A 20,415-nucleotide genomic window follows, 5' to 3' on the forward strand; every position below is an offset into this window, starting at 1 on the left:
CTGCAGACTGCCTGAAACAACAGCTCTGAGAGGTATGAGGTGCTCCATTCATTTCAATGTGATTTAACTCCAAAACCTATTGTTATGGGAAGCCCCACCACCAACAGTTTGACAGAGGACGGTGTGCGGCAGAAGCGGAAAGTGCAGTGGACCTGGTGTACACATCCACACACCCACCCAAGCTGATACATCCTAGATGCTATGTTAAGTACTAGTCCCCACTGTTTAAAAAGAAGAGGGAACATCTGCTGCCACCCTTGCTACTTTTGAGATGGGTGTGTGTGAATGTCCGTTGCTGCTCCTGTCTCTGGAAGCAAGGGAGACTTCCCTGCCACAACTACTCCCCGCAAGGGTAGAGCCACCAAGAGTCTTGTGTCCTGGCACACCTTGTTCCCCAAATTGCTTCCATCTTTTTCTGTGCCTGTAACACGGTGCTGTTGTTTAAAAGAGATCTACAGCAAATTAATGGAATAAAGTTTAATGACTTTAGAAATGCTGCAAAGAAAGTTAGAAGCATTTTTTCAGACAACTAGTCTGGGCTCTTTAGGACAAGTAGCACTTGACTGAACAGAGCCAGCAAGCTCTTGGGAAAGGCATCTCGTATTGAATTAAGCTGGAGCTGTGAGAAGATGCAGTTGCTATGGCAAAAAGAAAGATGCATTTGTATCCCTATGCCTATGTTTTCAGAGAAATTATTTCAGAGAGTTCCACTTCAGAAATAAGTTTCAAGAAGATGAGATAGTGGAGCATGAAGAGACTTGGCAACATAGCAAAAATTATTTAGAGGAGGAGATTCATGCTTGTTAATTGGCGTTTCCATCCTAAAAATAAGCTACTAATGAGGTAGTGCAGAGATCAATGGTAAATCTCTCTACCCTTTCATTATTTACATTTAAAAACAGTTTGATAATAAAGGCAAGATTTTTGATGCTATGACACTAAGCAGCTCCATAATACTGGAAAACATAAAGGCAGATACTGAACATGTGCAAAATTTAATGGCTGTCTAATATGTTGGTCAAAAGAGATTTGAGGGATGACTGTTTACAGTATTCTTTTTATTACAGTAGATTATATTTAGTGAGATGCAAGGCATATGCTATATGAAGAGCACAAATGATCATGTGGCTGAAAGGGGTATATTGGCTCAAAATGAGGTGAAATGTAAATCATACACAGTAACAGGAAAAGATCAGGCTCATTCCCATCAGCTGGTATGAGGGAGATATTTGTGAGCTAACCAACACATTGAACCTATGAAAGGGATCAATATGATTGAATTGAATAGTCCTTCAAGTGGTTTAATGTACAGGGAATTAAGAGTAAAATTATTTTGGGCAAAGTCTTAATTAAAATAAGTAATTATTAAAAATATAGAACAAGATACCAAAAAGAACAGTAGAGGATAATCAACATGTTCATGGGAGAGTTGAATAAATTACTACCCAGAGAGGAGAAGCAGAGACAGGTGTGTGGAGGATTGAGTGGAATAGTCCTGAAGGGGAGGAGGGAAAAGAAGTGGTAAATGGATTGTGAGCTTGCTCTTCCTGATTCATATAGTTTGTAATCTATACAGAAAGAGACAAAAAACCTGAGACAAAGAGTGTGGTGAAATGGTGCTATTAATAACTAAAAGGGTTTTAAAGTTATTTTTTCTCCTCATTTCTTCTGCAGCAGAATCTTGCTAACCTGCACTTTGGTAAACTGTAAATACACACTAATGTGGAATTTTAGTTTTGCAATTTAACTTCTAAACCAATGGAATTCTGCTACTGTGTTGAGACAGCCCAGTGTAGATGATGTCATGTTCCCCACAAGCCACTAGAAAAATACCAGTTCATCTTCTGGCTTCTCTGCTGTCTGTGCCAAAGGTGAGAGTACTTATAGTTAACCATTGGATCAGGTGCTCTCCCCGAACATTTTCTAGCCCCCAAACCTCTCTAATTTGTACTCCCCTGTTCGTGCAGGTCAGTGAGGTTCCACTGTTTGTGTTTGCAGCATCTCTGTTTTTCAAATACTCTCTCAACTGTTTTCAGAGTAGCAGCCGTGTTAGTCTGTATCCGCAAAAAGAAAAGGAGTACTTGTGGCACCTTAGAGACTAACACATTTATTTGAGCATAAGCTTTCGTGAGCTACAGCTCACTTCATCGGATGCATCCACTTGCATCCGATGAAGTGAGCTGTAGCTCACGAAAGCTTATGGTCAGATAAATTTGTTAGTCTCTAAGGTGCCACAAGTACTCCTTTTCTCTCAACTGTAAAATTTGGCAATCAGTATTGTGAATTTAAAAAATTCAATTGATATAGTGCATTCTAGAGTCACGCTGCAAGGAGTTCCACTTCTAAATATTTAGCAAATAACTAGTGCTGGTTTGAATTAATAAATATCCATTTTAAATATTACTCCTATTATGGATTAGTTTCCTTATTTCTTTTATGTATAACTTGGCTGATTCTACATTAAATAAAATACAAATTATTCTTGCTTATGTAAAACAAAGCAATCTCAACTGGTTAAATTTAGATGCTAAAAATGTATGTTTAATAATACTAGAAACTATAGATTTTTTTCTTTTCATTCTGTATCATTTTACATTTCCTGTAACTTCAAGTGCTTGAATTTTGGTACTTAAAAAGTAAGATAGTGATAACTAAGCCTAGCTTAAGAAAGATTACTCATAGTCTGACACATTTTAAAGGAAGCAACACATTGTTCTGTTCCAGGAAAATAGTAACTTATCAGACTTAAAAAGGGCTCCAGGTCCTCGCCCATTTTAAAATACCTAGATCGAAAGCTTTTCCCCAAAAAAGTTTAACTATGTCCCACGATTGAAGAGACTTCAGTTTATTACTGTCACAAACATATCCCTTAAAAATGCAAAATGTTCATTAGAAACATATTTATTTGTTTAAAATAATTCACTCTAGTTACATGAACTTTTGTGGACCATAACACTTAGCCAGACATTCTTCAACCATATACATTTTACTTTCACTCTAACTTCATGAACCATTGTATCCTTCGTTTTAATATGCAGGGCAAATGTCTCTTTGTTCCCTGAAAATAGTTAATAAATATTTCTGAATCATTGAAATGTTTTTATGATACACGGAGAGCAATGAAGACTTAAATGCATGTTTGTTAATTGTTACATCTAGGAAAATTTGATTTGTCAAAGATATTAAAATGTAGCTAAGTCTGCATGAGAATATCCTTTCTTAGAATTGCATTTTAGGTTCCTTTTCCCTTCTTTGGGGAAGGGAGAAGAAGCAAATTAATTAAATACTAAAGTAACTTATAATTAACACTTCGCTATTAAAACATATAGTTGAACAGTCTGATCTTTAACAGAGATCATCTTCATTGAAAAGATGCTGTCTTTGCCACCACCAAGAATAGCTCTACTTTTAAAATTAAAACAGTTGTGTTCCTTTATATGGAGAGTAAAATACTTCTTTTTCCTGTATAACAAAGTGCTGTGTATTCAATCAAGGCTTCATTTAACCCCTTAGTGATTTCTTCAAACAGGATTATTAGAACTGTGAAGACAAAGCTTATGCTTTTTAACTGACTCAGTGCATTGAAAATACTGGAAAACATGGGTATTATAACATGTAGACAGACTCTTAAGAGATTTTTTTGCAACCATTTTTACTATCTGTAGGTTTAAACTGTAAATCATTTAGTTATAATGGAAGCTCTTTTCAAGTCTCCTTGCTAGGTGCTCCCATATAAGTGATCTTTAAGAATCAACAAAACATTGTCACATACTGAGTACCGTATACAAAGTACTGCAGTAATTGAGCCCCATGAGATTCTTTCATACCTACGTCATAACTTGCTGTACTACTGTGCGTTCATGAGAACATCCTTGATTTCCACAGTGTATTCTTTTAAGCAGCTGTCGTAATTTGTGGGGAAAGTTTTTGTTAATATATCGGTAGAGTAGAGGCATTACAAAACTACTTGAGAAAGCCAACAGTTTTGATACACTCTTGATAAAAGGTAATACTCGGATGTAATTCTCATCTGTAAGTTTTCCTTGAGCATTAATAAATGTGTTTACCAAAAGAGTTACATAGTAGGGTGTCCATAATGTAAACTGTGTACAGACTGTAGCAATCAAAAGCCTGTGTACTGAAGGATCTAATCTTCCAGTGTCGTGGTCCAGTGGTGTAGCCTCATTACGTATTCGCAAAATTAACACAAATGCATACAGTACAGCAATAGCTGGTACGACATACCCAATAAAAACCATAATGGCGTCTGCTGCTTCTTTGTTTTGCATCTTGGAACATTCAATTATTTTAGTGGATACATGATTGCAGACGTAGAATAAGAGAGATGAAAAACTTGTAAGCATAGCTCCTCCCCAGATGAACCCACAGACATGTTTTGTGTTGTACACGCTTGACATATAAGTTCTTGGTAAAGCACGTTCAATGTAGTAGTCCAGGCTGAGCAATGTAGTAGAGTACATGATAACTAAAGATGAAATATTGAATAAAATGAGTAATGTAATATAAACTTCATTGTTAAAATTCCAGATGGCCCATTTTGTATTGGCAGGTCCTAGAAGGTATATTGGTGCCATGGCACTGATGATGAGGCCAGCAATTCCAATATTGACAAAGTAAACATCAGGCATTGTCATAGTTGCTTTGTTACAGAGATTAACCAGGACCAGCAGGGCATTGTAACAAAGGCCAACTGGAAAACAGATGATGAGGTAGAGTAGGGAAAAGATGAAAAGAACCAGATGGAAGTCATGGCAGAGATGCTGGTTCTCGCTGTTCTTGGTACTGTTGAAAGCATCACAGCTCCACATAGTGATCTTAACTTTTGTATCTTCCCTTCTGGTTACCAGCTTTTCTGAAGGGAGAGAAATATCAAAAGTAAATAAATTGTTCATGTTTTAAATTCTAATAAAAATAGAATCCAGGCATGAAGAAAACATCTCAGACACACAATACATGATCATTTTATGCGCTATAAATGGCTAAAATGCCTGGGCTCTTGTTAGTCTAGAATAAAATTGTTTATGGCCCAAAATTATGTTTGAGGAATTTTAGTACATGTGCTGAATTCTTAATACTAATATAATGAATAGTTTGTTATAGGGCACACAAGAGAAGTTAACACATAAGCTATACCTCTCAAAAAGAAACTCCAACAGATATATAGTACAATGCATTTGACTACTATTACACAGCACCCTTAATAAACAAGCACATTACGGAGGGAACCAATAACAAGCTGGAGAAAAATGGAAGGTTTTAAGATTAATTTTAAAAAGTAGAAGTGACATGGAGAATGGACTGTAGAATTCTGTATGGTGGAGTCAGCATTAATAAGAGAGTGATTTCCCCAGCAGAGAATGGTAAGAAGGGAATAGACATGAGGCCAAGATAGATCAGAATGGGAGGTGGGAGCAGGTGGCTATTAGGCCAGTGGTAAGGTGGACCAAGGCCACAAAGAACTTTGAAAACTAAATGTATTTTTAGTGTTGTTTCCAAATAAAGGCGTCAAATCTATGAACACTTAGATACTTTATCCATTGATTTCAGTGGGACTACACATGTAAGTAAAATTATGTATGTAGTTCAGTGTTTGAAGGATTGGGGCCCAATTTATTAATTGTTACCTTCCTTACGTAGAGGATAAGTTCAGAAAATATAAGTTTTTTTGCAATAGCATTTTCAAATATTCCTTTCTCAGTTTCCACATTTCGCATGATTTAGTTAGCGTTTTGCCCCTATTATTAACATTGAAAACTGCAGTTTAATGAGAGAGATGGCTACTTTTCCACATTGCGTCAAATATTGCACTATATTACATTTATAATGTATATTTCAAAAATGAATTCATTTCTTATAAATTATGGCGGGAATAATGCCTTTTCCATAATATTAATTAAAGATTGTTAGCTTACCATGATAAGCCTAATGTGAGTATAATGTAGGAGTTCAGAGAGGCTTGGTGTCCAGCAACTTGAAACATGCATCTCAGAGATGTCTTTCAAGTCTCTACTTTTCCTAACTCATACAGAATATACATAAAAAGGTCCTTATTATTTCCAACATAAAGAAAATACTGAAGTCAGCACTTCAAATAAAATCAAGAAATGTATACATTGACACTAAATACAAATTGTAATGTTATAAGAGACGGGTATCAGGACAGTCTCACTTCGTTCCAGAAGGGTAAGAATTATATACCCTTCCTCTTCCTGAATTGCTTGAACTCTTTAAAAGGAACCCTGATCTTTAAACTCTTTAAAAAGGTCCCTGTACACTAGTTTGTCCAGCTACTCCATGCTTAATAAACATAAGGATAACTTTTCATCTAAAAATAAACCTAAACGGAAGCTCTGTTTGCAAAAGTATGGAAATAATCTCCCTCTAACATTGTAAAAATGAAAATAACCATGGCTGTGGTATCAGCACTGGTGTTCCCACAGTACTATATTGTTTTTAAGCAGAACTCCCCACTGAAGTACATGGGGAGTTCTGTTTAAAGATTGCTGACATCTGTCCCACAGTGTTGATCTGTATGGGGGTGATCTTATATGTCAAACACACAAAGCGAGAGTTAGATGCTCAGCATTAGTTTAAATTCTTTGTTTTTAATGTATGAGAGGGAGAGAGTGTGGGGACACATAAGCACACTTTATAAAAAGAAATAAAAGGGAGACAAGATGAATCAAATGTGTAATAAAGATTTCACAATTGAATTAATGTCACTAGACAGCATGTTTAACTGAATGAACTGCCTTGGATTGAATTACACAATATGAGTTTTCTAAACACAATAGGGCGACATTTGGCTCTCAGCTTCACAGGTGTAATTCAATTGAAGTGTCAAAGGAGTTGCACAGCATTTGACTCTGAGTCTGTAAGGTTTAATCCCCATACCTCTTGCTGCTGGTTAGTGTATGTGTTTGTATTTCCAATTACCTGTATCCGTCATGCTCTTGCAGTAAGAATCAATCCAAAAATAAAATCTTTTCAATTAGGAAAATGAATCTCTTAACTCACTTTTAAGAACTCACTTTTCTCAGAAAACCTTTTTTTTTTTTCTCTCAGCGGAAGTACAAGGTAAATGTTTAATAATTGTTTAATCCTAGTTTTCCTTCATCAGTGTTTTAAAGTAGTTTTATTTTCCTAGCTGATTGTATGTTTTTCCTTTAGTGTGTTCATAAACTACAGCATTACAGTGGTATACAGTATCTTAGGTTTGTTTAAGTTGTCTCTTAAAGCGTGATATTATCTTTGAAAATCTAAAGCAGTCTAGTTCCTTGTACAGGAAGTGTACACTATTTTAAATATGTTGAAAAAATTGCTGGTGACAGTAACCCCAAGTCAACTCATTACATTTTCAGTGAGTAGGTTCAACTAATTTTGCAGACTGAGAGCTGGACACTGCAAATGGATCCACCCAAGTCTACCCCTGCACCCATGTGGAGCCCCACTGACTGCAGGGGAGCGATGTATAAACATGGGTTTTCCCAGGGAAATCCATTTTGTAGGATCTAACTCTAAGTGGCTAATAGTTATTACCCCAGACTAAATTACATCAGACACAGAATACTTCCCTTTCTATTGTCTCATACTGAAAAGAGTGCCATTTTTATCTCTGCATTTAATGTTTGGTTCTGCAAATGTTTAAAGATTAACACCATTATGTTTATATCCTTTAAATTAAGTTAAATTTAATGCCATACTTCTATCATAGGAACTGTAGGCAATTTTTTTTTGTCCAATAATTTTCTTGTGAAATTACAAAACTCTCATTAGAAATGAACATAAATGAACTGATTCTAAAGTCCATTATAAACATACTTTCTGGGGAAATATATAGTTAAAAGGTGTCTACAATACTAGAGAAACTACTTTTTGGAAACAAAAGCACCTGGTTTTTAAGCATGCTTATTATTCACATGAGAAACTACTGTACCTATTGGATATACAACTATAGTGTCCAATCCTGCATTCCTTATTCAGCCAAACCTCCTGATCATTTCAAAAGGAGTTTTGCCTAAGTAAAGACTGTAGGACTGGGTCTTTAGGATGCTTGAAACTGAGTTGTCTCACTTGATAAATCTGAAGCAGTTATTGTTCAGTTTTAGATCAAGTCTCATGCATAAGTAAATCCTGTAGTTCCCCCCATATGTTTTATTTTGACTGTCTTCCCCAAATGCCCTCCTCTCCAGCTTCCCTTTTTTTACACTAGTATTATATTTTAAATTCAATGCCCAGTTCTGATTTTATAAAACAACTCCTTACCCACTACTCCTCAATTTCTGCTTGTCTTTCACTTTCTCATGGCCCCAACTTTATTTCATTAGCTTTGTTGTAAAACATTTTAAACTCTTACCTTCAGTTCATGTTGCACACTCCTCTGTACTTCAAGGTCCAAACACAGTTGGTAAGTAACATTTCAGAGAAAGGAAGTAGACTCAAAAGGTCTGTCTTGTTCCTCTGTGAAAACATTGTGATCTCCTATCAGCAGAACACATACAGCATGGTATTTTCTGTGCGTGCGTGTGCTGCACTTGTTTTTCCTCTAGTAAATTACTCACAAAGTTTCTGCTTCACTTGGCAAGCTACTGTAGCTCCTCCCTTTCTCTGTTTACAGCCATTTTCAAGAAATGAGAAGCCGTGCTCAAAGGGGAGTGAACTGCTGGATTAAACTGCTAAATTTTAGGGCTTCAGGTTTACTAATAAAGCATACAGGCTCCTGGAGCACTCCGGTTTGTTTGGTATGCAGACAGTCGCATTTGCATTTTTTCTCCCTGTTTAAGAACTTACTTCTTTCTCATTAAATGGAAGATTTAACTGGCTTGGCAACAATTGTTCAAGGATGTATGCAGTGTTTGACTTTGGAAACTATAATTGAGAAATTCAGTTTAAGGTTTTATTTTTGTAGGAGATGCATCCCAGATAGTACAGCATTTCTAAATACAGATTACAAGATACAGAAGTGTCCCTACTACTTACATAAGAACTAGTATGTATTAGGAGTTAATAAGAACAAATTCAGAAAATTTACTTTCAGTTTACAGATTGAATATATAAAAGACATTGTAGTGAAATGTTAATGTATATTAGTGAATATATAACTGTATATTGCAATGGGTTTTGTGCAGGCATTTATATTCTAATTTTAAAGATTAGGAAATGGAAAAATTAATGTTCTCAAAGCACTTTTAATTCGCCGTGTGTGTGTATGTGGGTACGGACGGACAAGGTGGGTGAGGTAAAATCTTGTTGGTTCCCCTTCTGTTGGTAAGAGAAACAAACTTGTGTATGGATGGATGCATGGACAGACAGACAGACCTGCCTTAAAACTGAGCATTTCTGAGAGCTGAACTGTGCTGGCTGAACTATGGTTTGGAATTTAGCTTGTACTTCATTTTTACTCTAGCTGTTCTTTTGTTTGTATAGAAGCTGCTCAGTCAATTAAAATACTTTTCCCAGATGAAGCAAAACAGAAGGATTTACTGCAAAAAAGAAGCTATTACCTGATTTTCAATGCACATTTTAATTGACAGTATCAACCAAAAGCAAAATATTGCTTTACTTTTTGCCTTCACTTACTTTATAGCTGTGCTTCAAATGCTTTGGTTTCCCTTATTGTTATGAGGGATTTATTCATCTGTATAGATTCTCTCTAAGATAGATAGATAAACAGGCTTTCAAACAGTGATATTTTAAAGTTTGATTATTTTTCATTTAACTTAAAAAAAAAAAAGCTTCAGCCATGAGACACTGGAATTTTTGCTGTGTAAACTCCTAACCTTTTGTCTAGAAAATAATCTTTTGCTTAAACTGTAGATTTATCATATATGTGTGAAATAGCTAAGTAAACCAGGCTGTATGAGCTTTGATAACTCATATTCACAAGTTAAAATATTGACTGTCAATCACCTCTAACCAGTAAATTAATCACATGTACTTTTAGGTCTAGGACTCTTGCACATTACTTACCTGATCCTGCATTATTTGGAGGTCTCTAAACTCCTGTTGGCTTTATAGAGATTGAAAAGAATATTGTATAATGGGAGTGAAGGTGCATAGCACCTTACTGGGCTGTATAGAATTTCTTCAGATCAGGCTTGAGATAACTGGAAAAAATTGTCAGAAGTGTTGCGTTGATACTGTAACCCTAGCTTGATAGTTAATCAAGTGTTTGTATAGCACTTTGAAAATGCTAAGTGTTATTGATTATAATTATGGGTGCTTTTCCCCCAGCATTACCAGTCACTAGTCCAGTGGTTCCCAAGCATTTCATGCCGCACCCTTCTTTGAGCTGAGGGTGGTGGTGTGGTTGAGTGCTGTCCCTAAGGGGAGGGAGTTGCAGAGCAAGCATGTGCTGCACTCGCTCCTCTGTGGCCACTCACTCAAATTTGGTGTAACCAACTCCTCTCAGGGTGGCTGGGCGAAACCTGAGAAGCGCCACAACTCCTGTGCACCAAGGGCCAGAGAGGGAGCCGAGCTCAGCCAGTCACATGGGACAGGAACTGCTTCAACTGGAATGGCGTTTTGTTGGTCAAAGCGGGACAGTCTCCTGATCTTCCTGGCACCCTTTCATGACCTCTGCTGGGGGCATGACCCACAGTTGGAAAACGCTGCACTAGTCACTTTTACTTTTGAAAATAAAAGTTTTACCCCTGAAGGAGAGAAGGCAGTGATTACCTTGGGTGTCACTATTGCCAAGCTGATAACCAGGAATCTCTTGAATGTTTATTTTATGCTTGTGCCATAGGGATTAACAGAATAACAGTTTAATGGATGTATAAGAAGGAATGGCTTAAAACTATATGGAAATATCTATACTTGATAAAACACTTTGTAACAGTAAGGGCAATGAGGCCCTAGAACAGCGTTCGGCAACCTTTTAGAAGTGGTGTACCGAGTCTTCATTTATTCACTTTAATTTAAGGTTTCGTGTGCCAGTAATACATTTCAACGTTTTTTAGAAGGTCTCGCTCTATAAGTCTATATATTATATCACTAAACTATTGTCATATGTAAACAAGGTTTTCAAAATGTTTAAGAAGCTTCATTTAAAATGAAATTAAATCGCTGATCTTACGCCGCCGGCCCGCTCAGCCTGCTGCCAGCCTGGGGTTCCATTCACCTAGGCCGGCAGCAGGCTGAGTGGGGCCGGCGGCCAGGACCCCAGACCGGCAGTGGGCTGAGCGGGGCCGGTGGCCGGGACCCCAGACCGGCAGTGGGCTGAGTGGCTCAGCCCGCTGCCACTCAGTCCGTTGTTGGTCTGGGGTTCCGTCCACTGGCTCCTGCCAGCCAGCGTCCTGGCTGCCAGCCCCACTCAGCCTGCTGCTGGTCTGGAGTTGCAGCTCTGTCCGCATAGAGTAGGTACCTACCTTCTCCCTGGTTCTAGCCATTCTCTTCCTCTCTCTGCACTGAGATGAGGGTGGGAGTGTGCTGAGAACAGGGCTGGGAGTGCAGGGTCTGGCCAGGAGCTAGAATGAGGGAGGGGGCTCAGGGTTGGGGCAGGAGGTTTGGGTGTGGAGCACTTACCTGAGCAGCTCCCATTTGATGCGAGGGGTGCAGGAGCTCAGGGTGGGAGTGGGGATGTGGGGGGTGCAAGAGTCAGGGCATGGGGTGTGGGGGGGGCTGGGTATGTGTGGGGGGTGCTGGAGTTAGGGCTGGGGTTGTGGGAGGGGGGTGCAGGGGTCAGGGCAGAGGGCTAGGGTGTGTGGAGGGGTGCAGGGGGTCAGGGCTGGGGGTGCGGGCTGGGGTCATGGGGGTGCTCCCAGCCCCCTGCCCCTGAGCGGCTCACGGCAGGGGGCTGGAGGGGCTATGCCCTGATTCCACCCCCTTCCCCAAGGTCCCCGGAGCAGAGAGCTCTCTGCGGCTCCGCTTTTACCTCTCCCCCACTTTTACCTCTCCCCCTCCGTAGCAAGGGCCATGGCCGCAGGGAGGGAGAGAAGGAGGGGCAGGAACCCAGTACGCTGAGGGAAGAGGCGGGGGAAGCTTGTCTGCCCTGCTATTAAAAATTGGCTCGCATGCAGTGTTTGGCGTGCCATAGGTTGCTGACCCCTGCCCTAGAAGCACAGATAAAATGCCTTCAGCATTAGTGCAGAGGAGAATCTTGCTTGATGCAGGGTGTTGGGCTGAGTAACCCAAGAGGCCTCTTCCAACCCTGTAATTTATGATTAAATGGTGCAGCTGGTGACCAGTTTGACTGGTGAGGTACTTGTAATTGTTTGTATGATATAAGGCTGGAGGTGTAAGGTAATGAATTGAGTGCAGTATGAGAGAAGCAACGAACAAGTGACTCGTTCACAAAATACTACTGAATCTAATAATAGGTTTCAAAAATACAAGCAAAAAGGCCAGAGTTGGCCACAAGGTGGAACAGAGTAATTTCTCCACAACTCTTGCAATCATAACTTATTTTGACCCAATCTTGAGAAATGCTGAGCACCTTCAATTCACTGGTAAGACCTCATATGGAATAATGTGTACAATTTTGGTCAGTCATGTTCAAAAAAGACAAAATTAAATTGGAACAGGTGCAGAGAAGAGCTAGTAGGATGATTAGGAGAATAGGACGGCCTGTCCTACGAGAGGAGACTGGAAGAGCTTGGTTTGTTTAGTCTAGCAAAATTAAGGCTGAGAGGGGATATGACTGCTCTCGATAAATACATTGGGGGGAGGGGGAAATACCATGGGAGGGTGAAGAGCTGTTTAAGCTAAAGGACAATGTTGACACACGAATGAACGGATATAAAGTGGCCATGCAGAAATTCAGGCTGGAAATTAAAATGTTTCTAACCATCAGAGGAGTAAGGTTCTGGAACAGCCTCCCAGTAGGAGTTGTGGAGGCAAACAACTTAACTAATTTAAAGAGAGAGCTGGACAAATTTATGAGTGTGACTGTATGACGGAGTTGCTTGTGACGTTAGGGGGGAGGACTCAGTAGCCTGGGGGCTCACTTCCAGTTTGTTTTATGTTCCTAAATGTTCATGATTCAAGGTTACAGCTGGCCACCAGCAGGGGTCAGGAAGAGATTCCCACTTCTCCCATCATGCATGCATGTTTGTTTTTAAATCTCCTTCCTCTGAAGCATCAGGTTGGCAACCGCTGGAGATGGGACATTGGTCAGGGTGGACCAGGGCTCTGAGCTAGCACCAAGCATTCTCTTTGGCTGGTTCTTGCTCACATGCTCAGTGTCTGATAGCCAAATGTGTAATTGGGAAGGAATTTTCCCCTAATTCAGATTAGCAGTTACTTTGTTTTCTTTTCTTTTTTCACCTTCCTTTGCAGCATGAGGGTGCAGGTCACTTACCAGGCTTATCTGGATATATCTCACTTAATCATTTCCCAGCCATTGTGGGGTCCTCAGGTACTTGTGCACCTCGGTCCTGTGGCAGAGAATAGTCTAGTCTCCTGTGGGCTGTAATACATTGGTCTAATATCTGTTGTTGTGTTTCGTGTGTGGGTGCTGGGGGGTGTTGGTGGTCTGTGATATACAGAAGGTCAAACTAGGTGATCTGGTGGTTCTCTTCTGGCTGTAAATTATGAGATTGACTCCATGACACTTATTTTTATAAAAAAAAGTAAAGCTTCCAAATTGTATATATAGCTAATATTTGCAACCTTTTGTTTCTGTTACTGTGACATTTGTCTCCTCTCCCCCAGTTGTATTGTGCCTCCTTGTCCTTATTTAGATTGTCAACTCTCTGGGAGTTTATATATGAACAGGGCCAGGCAAATGAGGCTCCAATCATGACTGGGTCTTGTGAAGACATTCCTATAACTATTTGGTAGAGAGAAAAACCATAATCTATAAATGACGACAAGGGTTTTTCAAGATGAGCATTCCTGCTGAGTGTTCTCTGTAACACTGCAGCATGTCTGACTCCAAAAATGATGAAAAGTATCTCAGTTTGTTTTATTCAGAAATGAATACCCATCAGAGGGTATATTCACTTTCTTTTTTCTCTTTTATTCTTTCTTTGGTCTATTTCTCTCTCCTCCTCTCACCCCTCCCCATTCTTTTAAACTAAAATAGGAGAACATTTCAGATAAGCTCAGTAAAATGGAAGATTGCTTACAGGGAGAAAGACAAAAGGATTGATTAGTTTGGAAACCACAATAACAACTGCCAAAGGGCATGTTGCCAATTAAACTGCATTATCTCTGGGACTAACTGACAATGTGGTAGCAAACAGTAATCTGGAAAATCTTGAGAACTAAGCAGGGTTGGCAATTGCCCAGGAAAAACTAGTTTAGGACATGGTGCTGGTAAATATCCGCTTAAACCGGGAAACAGAAAAATAATTGCATCGGTGTCCAGCAAATTCTGCAAGCATCGAATGAATCTGTTCAAACTTTGGATACATCCATTCAAAACTGAGGAACAGGCTCAATCTGTCCACTACGTCAAAGCTGGTCTTCTGCTACAGAATGCTGCATGGCCAAATGGACCTGAATTGGCGGTCTGCAACCCTGCATGCCTCTGATTGCTTAGTGCTTCGAGCCTACAATTCTGCATTATTGTCATTTTCACATAATGAGATGTTTTTGACTTTTATTCATATAATATTGAAAACTGAAATATGAGTCATGACAGGCATAACTTCACTGAGAAAACATACCAAAATATATGCTGACATTCCGATATTCAGGATTATAATTACATATATTACTATTACACCCACTGCAGTTTTACTTTTTATTTTACAATCCTAAATTAATCTAGGAATCTACTGCCTTATGTAACCACAGTTTGAATATGTAACTAAAACTTAGTGTGGTGTTCATTAATGAAACAATTTTAAAAACAGAAAATGCCTTAAAATGGGACTAACTCGTTTTTCCCAAGGCAGTAAAAAACATGATTTTACCTGCTAAAAACCACCATGTCATGCCATCCCTAAAACTAAGCCAGGCCCTAGGCCAAGTGCACATTTTGGGAGTTCCTGCCACCTGTGGAACCCCCAATTTTATTGACCACTGAAGATCAGACCCCTTTGGTTTTTAAATAATATCAGAAGAGGAGTCTTAAACTGTAGGGGCTCCCATATCTCGCTACACCAAGACTCCACAGTTCCTTTACCTAGCTCTGGGTCAATAAAGACCCAATATTTCATGAGTAAAAAGCGGAGAAGACAACATGATTGAATGTATACAATTCTGATCTCTTTCTGACTGCTGAGATCAAATATTTGGCAACCCACTCAACTTAAGGGCGCATATGGGAAAGTAGATTTCTGTTAATGGGATTTACTCAAGTGGCCTAGGCTAGAAAAAAAAGTGAGATCCTTACTTAAGAGCTTCTTCCTAAAGGAAGGCACTGCAGCCTCTGCTCCTTTTTTCCCCAGAAGGGTGTGGGGGAAGTTATGTATTTTGGAACAGAAGGACACAAGTTCTGTGTATTTTTGTTTCTTATATTCTTCCTTTCAGCAAAGAAACCCATGAAAGGAGAGCAGGGACAGGAAAAAGCCACTAGGTAGACCTGGTGAGATTCCTGCAAAGCATGCCTTCAGGAGGAGATGGGAGGGCTGTTTGAATTGTCTGGCAATGAGACATCCCAACATTATGGATCTGGGGAGCTGTGGGGAAAGGTCCCAAATCCATGGCAGTACAAGCCATCCAGTAGGGACATCTGCTCTCCAAATGACTCTGCTGGCGATTTATTTATTTACTTACATACTACTTGTCAATATGACTCCTGCAGGGGTTACGCTACCATTGGCAGCATCCCTTTGCAGCTGCTCAGTAGCAGCAGAGGTGATTCTGTATGAGGTAACTCCAACACACACCATTATGTTTTATTGACTTAGCCATTGGCTGAGTAGGAGATGGCGTCAAGGAGTCCCCTCCCTCCCCCAGGTAACGTGGTGTGGGAAGGAGGCAGGGAGAGCACGGGGGGGGGCCCTGGGCTGAGGGCAGGGCAGGGAGGAGACGTGGGGAGGTCACGTGTCCTCCCCTTCAGCTGGTACCCACCCCAGTATGGCAGGGCACCAGTCATCTATACTTTTCTGATTTGGTTTTAACACCAAAACTCAATGGAGCCTCAGTGTGGGGAGGTGACTGCCCCTCTTCTCCCATTTAGAATGTCTGAGAGGTGTTTTCCTCCCCATCTCCCCCACAGAGAAGAGCACACTCCTGACTTGAATGCCTCATATGCATTTTTGCATTTATGCATTATGCATTTATGACATTTTTGCAACGTAACAATTTTTTGCAGCAAAATTGGAGATCCTTGGGGTTTATTTTTGTACAAATCTAAAGAAATAACATAAGTAATATAAGTTAAACAAAAGCCGTGTCCGTTAAAGTAAGCAATCTTTGCACAGTGAATACAGATACCCATCCAGCAAGTCAGAACTTACTTAGTATGTGGAAATGGAAAAATATTTTTTATTATACACAAAGATTTATTGGATTTTATTTTCACAAAACTGTCTTAAGGAAAACAAAGTATTGTCAAGTATTCGTCACTTCTGTAGTACTTATTTCCACACTCTATAGTCCAGCATAATTTATATCTTAAATAGTAATAATAACTAGAAGCAGTGTAGAGCAAGAAAACTAAACACTTCACATGATGATGACTTACACAATAGCCTTTCCCAAAATAGGAAAACATGGAACGCAAGAAGTGACAATTTAAATGTCAACATTGTTGATTACTTCACTCATGATCATTTAACATGAATATCCAGTCATTGTCATCATACTACCATCCCAATCCACCTGCCATCCCCTTTTGGGTACAGCTTTTTCCCCAAACAAACAATTTCTCCAATGCAGTTACTCATTGTCAGTCCAAAATTCTGCAGTACATTGAAAAAGAAAAAGTTGAGGCAACATAAAATGAATTTACTTTACTATCAAGGTGAATTACATGAAGGTTGTTGCATATGTTGTACTATTCATTTTCATATTTGGGTCAGTAAAGACTTCCATTTTAAAATTTAAATGGACCCACTGCAGAATTTCTTGTGTGCTACACCAGTATGTCACAAACTGTTTGCTGTGGAGCACTCTACACCTTCAACCTTAAAATACATGCACATGAAATTCAAAGCTGAACATAAATTGAAGTTTCTTTTAATATGAAACACTGTGAACCTATAGACCTAACAAAGAACCAGAGAAAGATAAGTAAACTTGAAAAGAATTCGTTCTATAATGATGTGTTTAGCAATAACTTCAACAGACTTAATTCTGTTGATGAATTTGGCCTATTATATGAAATGGAAGTATTTAGTCAAACAGTTTACTCTGATGTCTTGAAAATAATGCACCATTTGGGTCATGACCTATCAAAAAACCAGAATCTTATTCTATGTATCAGTCATTGGGACCATTTGTTATCTGATGGACATTTAAACTAACGCAGTTTTCAGCTCGTCCTGCAAACTCTTGCAGCCCACAGAATACCAGTGCATAGAGCAGCTGTGATTGCCTTAAAGAGAAAATATTTTACATTTTATGAAGCCAAAACCAAAATAAGAATGGGAATGGGTACATCAAGATCACAAGATACAAAGAAATACAAAGGTACTATTTGTGAAAGCACAGAAAGCCACAAGACATTTCACGATTATAGCCCTGAAATGTTTTCATTTCATCTGTGAAAGGAAGCTGTGAAAGGAATCCTGTCCATGTAAAATATACCATTCACACCTTCTTTTATGGGGCAGCACAAGTAGCCGGATTTCAGAATCTCCATCATACTTAAGAGTTACTTGTTGAGCAGGGGCAGCAGGTTTGTATAATTTTTGGTGGTGCCCAGAATGGGTCCCAAGTCCTGCCAGCCGCACCAAGTCCCCCCCGCCCTAACACTTACCTAAGGCTCTGGGAGGGAGTTTGGGTGCAGAAGGGGTATGGGCTCTGGGAGGGAGTTTGGGTACGGGAGGGGTGCAGGCTCTAGGAGGGTGTTTGGGCGTGGGGTGCAGGAGGGGGTGCGGGCTCTGGGAGGGAGTTTGGGTGCGGGAGGGGGTTTGGGGTTCAGGCTCTGGTGGGAGGGAATTTGGTGCTGGATGGGGCTCTGGGCTTGGGCAGGTGGTTTGGGTGCAGGAAGAGGTGCGGGGGGCAGGCTCCAGGAGGGAGTTTGGGTGCGGGGTGCAGGCTCTGGGCTGGGGCAGGGGTGCGGGAGGGAGTGAGGGGTGCGGTGCTTACCAAAGTGACCGGCACACATCCCTCTCTGGGTGAGGGGGCGCAGGTCTCCACACTCGCTGCTGCCCGCAGGCACCGCCCCCTTAGCTCCCATTGGCCGCAGTTCCCAGCCAATGGGAGCTGCAGAGTCAACAGTCAGGGCGGGGCAGCGCGCAGACACACACCCTCCCCAGGGGCCACAGGGCCGTGCCGTGCCGTGCCGTGCCATGCCAGCCACTTCCGGGAGTGGTGTGGAGCGAGGGTGGACAGGAAGCCACCTTAGGCCCGCTACGCTGCCAGTGGTGGTGGCGGCAGCCAGGGCCCCCAGGCCTTTTAAAATTGCTTGGGGGCAGCAGTCAGGGCCGAGAGACACTCCAGGCGGGGCGTGCAGGGGCATCAGGCAGGGCTGGGGGAAAGACCCGGCCCCGAACACTGGTGAAGACGGGCCCCTGTGCTCTGAATATTCCTGGAGCACAGGCACCATGGGCCCATATAACTCGCTGCCCCTGTTGTTGAGGATCCCAGCTGTATGGAGCATATGTTAACTTCACAATATCCTTCTGGCCCATTTAAATCAACATTGCTACATTAAATCAGCTCAAACCTTTGCAATCGAAGTTGACAAAAATGACTTCTATCCTGGATAGTATGGGCCAAATTCAACCCTAGTGTGAGAAGCAGCAGGTCCAATGATTCTAGTGAAAGTATAACAGAATTAAATTTAACCCCATGACTTGGCATGGAGGAAACTACAGTTCTTCCTTAATACAATCTCCATTTTGTTAGATTCACCTGTGCTTAGAATTTGAGACAGGGAACACTGATGAAACTTGGCATTATTAAGCCATTCCCAGTAGCTGTTCTGCTGCCAGTTGCAAAAACTGACAGGAGGTGCAGAAGGCAGTTTTCCTGAAATTGAGCCACTTCCTATCGCTAAAGTGAGGTAAAGCTGACCTGGTGACTTATTAGGAGTGCATTACGCTGGCTCCATAGGAAACTCCTGTTGTGAAATAGACTCATTCTCCAGCCTCAGCCTGCAAGGACGCAGTACTGAATAAAGGTTTCCAGGAAATGCACCAGTACAAACAGTATTTGTTTTCCACATAATGGGTATAGAAATTGGTAGGTAACCAGTTTGATTTGGTTTAAGGTCTGGAAGGAAAATTCAGCTGCTGGCTGAACAAGTAGAATACCAATGATGACATGACTCTAAAATGTACCATGTCTGTTGTAAAAAAATTATTGTCCTGTTAGTTGTCAGAGAAAGTCTGAGCGTTTTTTTAGGGTTTTTGTTTTTGGACACTGAGTGATCTTTAATTTTGCCAGGTATCTAGACTATAGATATCGTTAGCTGCCATTATGAGGTCAGTTGTGAATTTATTTATTTCATGTTATAATTCCAGCTGTGACTGAATACTATTTTAATTTATTTAATTTGAATATTTTGGGAACAGGGTAACATTTTAATACACATGCAAAAATAGCCGTTATTTTGTAAACTGTTTTGGGCGAGGGACTTTTGTTTTACTGGTTTCAGAGTGGTTGCCATGTTTAGTTTGTATTGGCAAAAAGAATGAGGAGTACTTGTGGCACCTTAGAGACTAACACATTTATTCGAGCATAAGCTTTTGTGGGCTAAAACCGACATGCATCTGATGAAGTGGGTTTTAGCCCACGGAAGTTTACGCTCAAATAAATTTGTTAGTCTCTAAGGTGCCACAAGTACTCCTCATTCTTTTTGTTGTTTTACTGTGAGCTTGATCCAAAACCCATTGAAGTCAGTGGGAGGACTCTTACTGATGTGAGTGAGCTTTGGATCAGGCTCTATATGCCTTTGTCCACCTGGACGGAATCCAGCCTGTTCTTGTAATATTTCATCCACTGCTACCTTTATTCAGCATGACAGTAGGTAGCTAACAGTGAACTGATAAAAAAGAAAAGGAGTACTTGTGGCACCTTAGAGACTAACCAATTTATTTGAGCATAAGCTTTCGTGAGCTACAGCTAATGCATCCGATGAAGTGAGCTGTAGCTCACGAAAGCTTATGCTCAAATAAATTGGTTGGACTCTAAGGTGCCACAAGAACTCCTTTTCTTTTTGCGAATACAGACTAACACAACTGCTACTCTGAAACCAGTGAACTGATATTTACTCTTTGATAGATCATCAAAAAAGTTACAGCTTAGCAAAATCCCATCTGTCACAGATCCTACAGATTGCCCCTTCCTGGACACCCAGGGGAAGTGAATCCAAGTCTCTGCCATTCCAAA

The 20,415-nt window shown here is 40.4% G+C and overlaps 2 protein-coding genes across 13 annotated transcripts in view; one reads left to right on the forward strand and one right to left on the reverse strand.

Annotated features, from left to right (window-relative positions):
- The window catches only part of CHLSN (cholesin), a 194,612-nt gene that overhangs the window by 76,557 nt on the left and 97,640 nt on the right, over nucleotides 1–20,415 (forward strand). The window contains exon 1 of one of the 3 annotated variants that reach the window (XM_048867237.2): nucleotides 8,638–8,762. The exons of the other annotated variants lie outside the window; for them this stretch is intronic. Coding sequence (XP_048723194.1) covers nucleotides 8,652–8,762 — 111 coding nt within the window. The 5' untranslated portion in view covers nucleotides 8,638–8,651. Of the gene's footprint in view, nucleotides 1–8,637; nucleotides 8,763–20,415 lie in introns of those variants that run through there. 3 annotated transcript variants of the gene reach the window in all.
- GPR146 (G protein-coupled receptor 146) overlaps nucleotides 2,886–20,415 on the reverse strand; it is a 66,746-nt gene continuing 49,216 nt past the window's right edge. Inside the window, exons 3-6 of one of the 10 annotated variants that reach the window (XM_048867228.2) lie at nucleotides 9,601–9,673; nucleotides 8,378–8,481; nucleotides 5,934–6,036; nucleotides 2,886–4,873 (exon numbers count right to left, since the gene is read on the reverse strand). In XM_048867228.2, coding sequence (XP_048723185.1) covers nucleotides 3,828–4,829 — 1,002 coding nt within the window. In that variant the 5' untranslated portion in view covers nucleotides 4,830–4,873; nucleotides 5,934–6,036; nucleotides 8,378–8,481; nucleotides 9,601–9,673 and the 3' untranslated portion in view covers nucleotides 2,886–3,827. Of the gene's footprint in view, nucleotides 4,874–5,933; nucleotides 6,041–8,377; nucleotides 8,541–9,600; nucleotides 9,674–11,913; nucleotides 11,932–20,415 lie in introns of those variants that run through there. The other 9 variants (XM_048867230.2, XM_075132680.1, XM_075132682.1 and 6 more) reach the window with 9 other exon arrangements.

This window comes from Caretta caretta, chromosome 10 (genome assembly GCF_965140235.1).
Source record: "Caretta caretta isolate rCarCar2 chromosome 10, rCarCar1.hap1, whole genome shotgun sequence".
NCBI classification, from domain to species: domain Eukaryota; kingdom Metazoa; phylum Chordata; order Testudines; family Cheloniidae; genus Caretta; species Caretta caretta.